This window comes from Helobdella robusta, assembly GCF_000326865.2.
Source record: "Helobdella robusta unplaced genomic scaffold HELROscaffold_58, whole genome shotgun sequence".
Lineage (NCBI taxonomy): Eukaryota > Metazoa > Annelida > Clitellata > Rhynchobdellida > Glossiphoniidae > Helobdella > Helobdella robusta.
This window is the reverse complement of record NW_008705317.1, coordinates 307,724-315,717: the sequence shown is the minus strand read 5'-3', so window position 1 is coordinate 315,717 and position 7,994 is coordinate 307,724. Positions and strand designations below refer to the sequence as shown.

At 34.2% G+C, this 7,994-nt stretch overlaps 1 protein-coding gene across 1 annotated transcript; it reads left to right on the top strand.

The window, feature by feature from the left end:
- The first annotated feature begins 3,386 nt into the window (after positions 1-3,386).
- HELRODRAFT_102896 (hypothetical protein) lies at positions 3,387-7,417 on the top strand. The gene is made up of 10 exons (XM_009028750.1): positions 3,387-3,445; positions 3,910-4,021; positions 4,451-4,598; positions 4,869-5,011; positions 5,392-5,483; positions 5,802-5,916; positions 6,393-6,472; positions 6,694-6,772; positions 6,972-7,067; positions 7,207-7,417. Exons 1-10 carry the CDS (start codon positions 3,402-3,404, stop codon positions 7,267-7,269), a joined length of 972 nt encoding a protein of 323 aa, XP_009026998.1. The 5' UTR covers positions 3,387-3,401; the 3' UTR covers positions 7,270-7,417.
- Positions 7,418-7,994: the final 577 nt, after the last annotated feature.

Sequence of the window (7,994 nt, the reverse complement as noted above, 5' to 3'; positions counted from 1 at the left end):
ATTATTTATTTATACCACCTTTCATTTTTCAATTTGATAATTTTTCATAAATAATTAAATTTATTTGTAAATAAATAAATGCTGCCAACAACAGGAGCCAGAGAATCAACAAATGGATACAACTTCACAGAGGCCGAGATGAAATTATATTCAAGGTACAACTTCTACAGTCATGCCACTGATGATGGAGAGAGAAAGAGTTTGTTCTTTTTTTTAGATTTGTATTTTTCTTGATTGTGTTTGTTTGACGTATGGTAATACCTACATTATGTATATTTTTGTATTCCAAAACCTCTGTTGCTTGCTAGGTATTGTACACAGTTTTTTTTTAGACACACTGATAATTTTTGGTTAGGTCTGTGTGTTCGTTGTGTTAGTTGCAAATTATTACTGTGTTATATTTCAGCAGCAGACGTTTATGTTAATGTTGTTGATGAGTAATTAATTAATTAATTTACTCATTTATTTGTTTTTCTCTTCATCTTAACTTTCAATTAAAAATCGTTCTCTAATCCAACAAAATAACAACAGCCATAAATATAAAAAGTGTATTTAACCATACAGCGCGTGAAACCCCAAATTTCATTGGTCGGCCATCAATTCATGCTTACAAGAGTGACTCTCAATCAGCCAATCATAATCAGGCTTGCATTTTGAAGGCTCCACCGACAGATAGGTTGTATATGTGTACACATATACAATACAATATACATACAAACATACAATACAATATACATACACATATACAATACAATAATATAATAAAAATATTATACAAATTATTGAAAGATTGAACCAAAAACTGATCAAAGCTGAAAATGCAGTGATATTTCTTAACAATTGTATCAATGACAGTCTCAAACCTAATTTTAATACAATATATATACAGATATACAATGTATATAATATTTTATTTATTAGTCTCTTTTAAAATTCATAACATAGTAATAAATCAATTTCCATTTTTAAAATAAAGTCTCTAATAAGTATCGTTACGGTGAATGTTGTAATGATACCTTGTAGACATCAGCTGTTATACGAAAAAGTACACGAAAGAGTTCGTCCTGGCACATCAGCTGAGACAGCTAAAAGCAACAAGTATTACAGCAAGTATCTGACAGCAAAGCAGGTTTTTTTCGTGCCTTTCTACGTCTGTTTGCTTGTTTGTTTGTTTGTCTGTTTGTTTGTATGCCTGCTAGCTTCACTGGGCGTGGTTTCGTTAATACTGTTGTCCATTAAATGTAACTTGTTCTGTTTTGTTGTTGTGTGCAAAAACAGTGCATCAAAATGGACGAGAAGAGGAAGTATCGAAGTCTCATCGAGAAGTACATCAGTGCCGGCACGACACGTATTAATAATAATTATAATTATAACGGTGATGATGATAGTGGTGATGGTGGTGGTGGGTACGTAGGTATCAGCAACGACAATGTCAAAAGTCACAACCGCAGTTACAATGGCAGCAGACTGGCGCAATTCAACAAGGGCTCCAACTCCACTTCATCCTCCACTACCACCACACTTGACCACCACAAACATGTCCTCGATGACAGTAACAACAAACAATCACATCGCTCCTACATCAGCAACAACAATAACAACAGCAGGGGCAGTAATGGTAACATCAACAACAGCCTTGATAAAAGTTACGACAGTTGGTTAAATTCTTCAATGAATTCTTCGATAAATTTTTTTTCAGCTCAGCAAAGAAGAAGAAACTTTTACCCAAATGACAGCATCTGCCACAAGAACATCAATAGACACACCAGTAGCTCATCACCAATCTCGATTAGTAGCAGCAGCAGTATGAGCATCCAGCCAATCACTGATTGGGATTCCAAAAAAGGAACAAAGTTGGACCAATTAGAGTGCAGATTACAAAAAACTACCGACCTGCTAAATGAGGTTACCGACCTCACAAAATCGGACAGCTCCTCTGGCAGTTATTCAAATAATTATTTAGACAATAATTCCATTAGATGTCGTAATAAAAATAAACCTTTCTCGTCGTCGCCGGTGGCGCTAGTTGAGTCCATGTTACGTGACGATGATAACGCTAATGACGTCATCGTCATCGAAGACGATGGCGACACAATCAAGTTAGTCTCTTCAGTCCATCATCATTATCATTATTATAAAGGCTTATTTATTTTTATTATTTATAATTTTCATCTATTTTTATTGTTATTTTTCATCATTGTCATCGTTTTTTCGTTTTTTTTTTCACCAGTTGTCATATGGTTATTTAATCGTCTCGTAACAAATAAGGATAATAACATTGCACTAATAACTGTTAACCAGTAGTTGTTAGTTAAGTTGGGTTACAAGTTCGAATGTTTAATTAACATTCTACCTTCCTTATTATCATAATATCTTAATCTCTCTGATTTTTAAAGTTAAGTTTTATTAACAAACGTAACAAACGCATAACTCTCTCTCTCTCTCTCTCTATACTCTCTCTCTCTCTCTCTCTCTCTCTCTCTATATATATATATATATATACATATATACAAAAATTAAAAATATATATATATGTGTGTGTATGTTTGTATTGCTGGCTGGAATCCATAGCTGAAGTGTTGTTTAAACTTCATATTAATACTGCTACATCACTTTGTTATCATTACCATCATCACTATTAGCATTGATATCATTCATTATTGTCTACTGGCTATCGAGTTGCTGATGTGATGATGACGCAATAATGATGAGATTTGCGTAAACAGGGCAGCCTAATTAGTTACATATCAGTCTACCATTTATTTATTAATTTTTATCACAATAAAAAAATTCCTCGTCAATCGCTGTCCTTATCACAAAGATGCCAGAGCAAACGTCACCTGAGTCGAGAGCAATTTCAAGATCTATACCACGAACGATTTGGGGCATTGGCTGCAGAAACGACATCGTCCTCGCCACTTCCTCCCTACTTCCAAGCATCGCCAAGCGACACCATCTGCATTAATGATGATTCGCAGGTAGTGGAGGATAAGGAGAAGTTTGGCAATTATAACAATGGCAATAATTATGCACCTGGACAATCTGACTGTCTTCCTGGGCCATCTAGTTATGTGCCCGAGTCATCTTATCGTACTCCTCTAGGATCATCCCACCATCATGCTGTTTCCGAGTCACCATTATGTGCCTCTTCTGAAACCTTAGCCAGACCAAGTATAAGGTATTTTTTTTTTACATTATTTTAAACTCCTTATTCTTCAATATAATCAATTGTGTTTTTAAGTTTTTTTTTTCTTAAATAATTTTTCATAATGTTTCAGCAGATTGTATTTAGATAATTGATGAAATAATTAAAAGATACTGCCTACATCTGATAATAATGTTAATGGAATGATTAATTTTCTTAAATTTGATTGATTTTTAGAAGAGATTTTGAACTGAAGATGACGACGTTACCCATATTGAATAAGGATTTTGTTAAAGAAGTGTAAGTAATTTGTATGTGCTGTTCTCTCTCTCTCTCTCCTCTCTCTCTTTCTCTCTCTCTCTCTCTGTGTGCGTGTGTGTGTCTGTCTGCTTGTTTTTTATGTTTATTTTGGTGGTCTAGAATAACGATGATAAAGTAGTTTTTTTCATGATGATGCCAGCAGTGTTGTTTAGTGTGACGGTAATAGTGTGAATGATTGATTGATGATTGATTGAATGTGTGAATGATTGTTACATGGTCATTCTTTCATTATTCAATTCAATTCATAGACTTTACTGTATATATACATCTGTTAACTTCATCTGATCACACACATACACACATGCACACCACATAGCTACACATCACTTCAACTACACGCCACGCCCCACCTCACACGCACATACACTCACACATACACACACTCACATACACATACTTACACATACACACACTCACACATACACACGCGCGCGCACATGAAGGTGGACAAAAACGGAAATGGATGAGAAGAGTAGGGAGGTGATGGTGACCCAGATCCAACTGGATGAATACAAGAAATGTAGGATGGACGACGAAGAACTTGTCTCTCGGAGGGTAAGATTATCGTTCATTTCTTCTTTTAAATACTCCGGCTACCTTTTTAAAGTTCTCCTTTGTAAATAATAAATTTATTTACAAACAATTTTGTAAACCTTTTATGTAAAAGTTAAGTGGTGTATAGTTGGGTTGGCTGATTTTAGAAAAATGTGATTTCAGTTGATTTAAATACAGCGTATGCATCATCTTTTCACCATGCTTAATACTGTTTATTAATTAGAATTATTATACTCTTTTTAAAATATTGTAACTGAAAAAGAAATTGCCGATTTATTAGGCTGATCCGTGGCGAATGTCGGCTGTGTTTTGCTGGTCTTGCGTGAAATATAAATTACCCTTCATAGCTAAATAACTCTCTTCCTTTTATACAAAAATTGTAAATTTTTTCGTGAAAAAAAATGTTTCAATTTTAAAAATTGTTGGCAGATGAAAAGATTGTTGAACATAACAAGACGTCTGCCAGTACCTAATGAAGAACATTATCTGCACATCTCTGATCAGGAAGAGGAGGAAGATGATGATGACGTCAAAATTATTGATGGGGTCTTCGAGGAGGCTGTAGATGAGTTTCCAGGTTGGTTTTCTGCTGCTGCTGCTAATGATGATGATGATGGTGGTGTGGTGGTGATGATGTCCTTGTTGTTCTTTCATAATTCTATATTTCGAATGAAATAATTACTCTACCCTTCGTCTCTTCGTCCGTTGAGGTTTGTTTTTAATGTTGACACAAATAATTGTAATAAAATATTTATTTACATTTTGACAACATGATATTATTATTATTATTATTATTATAATTATTATTGATAATGATGATGTTAGTGGTGATGATAACGTTTTTCAGAACTGAGCGCAAATCAAGAGTCTGAAGTAAACAGAGCACTGAAATGCATGAATGCCAGCAAGGTACTGGTTGAAGGCTTCAGACTGCAGATCACCTCTAAGGACATCTCAACACTTGCTGGATTGAACTGGCTGAATGATGAGGTTTGTTGGTTGAATATTTGATCGGCAAGATTGATTAATCGTTTACTTGATCGTTTGTTGATTAACTAATTAGTTGGCTGGCTGGCTAATTAAATGACTGGTTGATTGCTTTATTGGTTGAATGATCAGCTAATTAGCAGTTAGTTGGTTGATTGGTTGACTAATTGAACGGTTGGCTGCTTAGTAGGTTTATTAACCGCTTGGCTAGTTGAGTGATTGATTGATATATTGGTTGGTTCGTTGGCTGAGAACGTCTGATTGTCATATGTTTGTATAATTTTCCATTTATATTTTGTACTAAAACAGCAGAATGTTGTGTCATTAATGTCATTATCAATTCCTACAACTTTGAATGGATGCTTCATGTATATATTAAACAGGTAATTAATTTCTACATGAGCCTCATAGTTGAAAGGAGTCAGCTGGATACAAGTTTGCCCCCGGTGTACGCTTTCAATACATTCTTCTACCCTAAGGTGAGGTGATGGTGGTGCTGCTAGTGGTGATGACCATGTGCTGGTGATGGAAATTAGTTTTGATAGCTATACCGACGATGGTGACACAGGTTTATCTTTCTACACACAGATATTTACATGCACACAAATCTGACATGGAGCTAAAAGTTGAGATGATCATGACTTTTTATCATGACATTAAATTGTTTGTCGGTTTCATTGATGAACAGTTGACACCTAAGCAACTTTTTTCCTTCCGATTTCAAATGTTCATCATTTCAAATATATATTTTTTTCTGTTTGATTGTATTATTTCGATTGAAATATTTTTCTCTCAAGGTGGCCGCAGATGGTCACAAATCAGTTAGACGGTGGACAAAGAATGTGGACTTATTTGGTCATGGGTTGATCTTGGTACCTGTTCACTTGGGCGTCCACTGGTGCCTTGCTGTATGTTTCTATCCTATTTTATTAAAAAAAATTTCAACTAGATGTACTTTTAATTAACTCTTATTCTCTTTTACTGATTGATTAGAGACTTAGCTTGTTAAAGCTGTTTCATACAAGCTGAAATTTTTTTTCAAAATTTTATTCTCATTCAATTTAGAACTTCACTCAACTAAGTGTATTTATTTTGTTACTGAAATACTACATAAACATAAAGAAATAATGGGCGCGAAGAACATACGCTCATATCTAAATGATATAAAATGTTATTATAACATCATTATATATAATGACTTTTCAAAACCAGAAATAAACACACACACTCACTTACCTATATACTTCTAAATAAAAAAAGAAATTCAATTGAAATTGAAATCTAAAATAGCATTACCTGCTATTTTACAACTTGGATCTTTTCATTAGTTTGACGCAATCATTTACGCATCGGTAAGAGAACAATACATACCGCACAATCACAGGTGATCGATTTTTACAAGAAGGAACTTCAGTATTATGATTCGATGGGTGGTGACAACAGAAAGTGCCTCGATGTTCTACTGTTAGTGGGACATCTTTCTTATCTCATTGCAGTTTTTATTCTTAAATTCACCTACACACACGGCGATGCTTATCATCATTCAAAATTGTGTAAACGCATATGGATGACGCGACAAATTTAGCTTAACCTACGTTTGAACAACTTTTTAAGGAATTTCTACTAAAATTTGTTTAATTGAAGCACGCTGTACTTATCAAACCAACTTACTACTTATCACACAGCACTTATCTAGTGGACGAGATGAATGATAAGAAACAGGAAAAATTTGATACTAGTGGATGGGTCAAAATACTATTGAAGGTGGTTGCTTGCTTGTTGTAAATTCTTTCTTAAGTTACTGCTTATTAGTTGTCGGGTGGCGAAATCTCCGTTAATGCCATTAACCTTTTGAAATTATTTTGGTAAACTTATTTCAATATTTGTGGCAATTAGGTTAACAATTTTAAAATACTGAGCCGCATGAGGTTTGTACATGTACGTGATCAATGACTTTTCCCAGGACATCCCGCAGCAGATGAATGGGTCAGATTGCGGCATGTTTGCTTGTAAATTCGCCGAGTACGTCACTAGGAGGGCCAAATTCACCTTTAATCAGGTTTCTTCATTTATGAATCAACATAATTATCATTTACTGTTTGTGAATGTCTATGCTTTACTTCGTAGAAGACGTGCTGCTATTACTTGCAAGGTTTATTGTTTTAAATTTTAACATTTACTGCAAACACACCCTACAGAGCCACATGCCTTATTTCCGGCGGAGAATGATCTACGAAATCTTAACGAAAAAATTAATGTAGACAAATATTGTTATCAATTCGAAATTTATTCAGTGAAATTTCTTTTTACAAAAACTGAAAGAACTGTTTAGTTTATTAACAGAACACCAGCATACAACAATTAATATATTTGTCATTTATGTGAAAATAAAAATGTTAATCAATTTTCAACTTTTGTCGACGTTCGAATCAACAATCTCTTTCTGTGCATTTCTTATAGTTCTTAAGTGGTCATTAACTTTTTTTAAAAAGTAAATGTTGCTCCTTCCATGTTGAACATAAATCTTGGAATCACTTTTCAAGGACTTCAATTCATTCTCCAGAGCAGAAAACCGCTCCAATTCATTCAGCTTCGTTTTCTCTTCACTCATTATAACGTCTTGACGTGACTTATAAAAAAAAATGGCAATATTTAAAAAATCCCATCCTTTTACACTACAAACCATAAAAGCTTGCACCTCTTAAATTTGTCATGGGTTTGTGTTTGGGTGGTTCTAGGCTAGCACCCGGTTGGATCTTATAGCAGTACAATAACTTATTCAGGCACACTTTAAGCATGCAATTGGGAGCTAAATGGATATAATATAGTATAATGGTTATTAATCCAAACTGAATATTAAGTCGGTCTGATTTTATGTTGTTGATGCAATCTCAGAAAAAATACAGCCTTTTTTTTGTTTCATGACGAATCAAACGGTAATTCCTAAGTTTTCATCACTGATTGCAACATAAAAACGTCGTAAATC

Bases quoted from the DNA above. Each gene is read 5' to 3' on its own strand.
- HELRODRAFT_102896 (XM_009028750.1), top strand. From the start codon at position 3,402: ATGACGACGTTACCCATATTGAATAAGGATTTTGTTAAAGAAGT. The intron at 5,012-5,391 runs GTTTGTTGGTTG...TATATTAAACAG, and splicing joins TGAACTGGCTGAATGATGAG to GTAATTAATTTCTACATGAG. The intron at 5,484-5,801 runs TAAGGTGAGGTG...ATATTTTTCTCT, and splicing joins TTCAATACATTCTTCTACCC to CAAGGTGGCCGCAGATGGTC.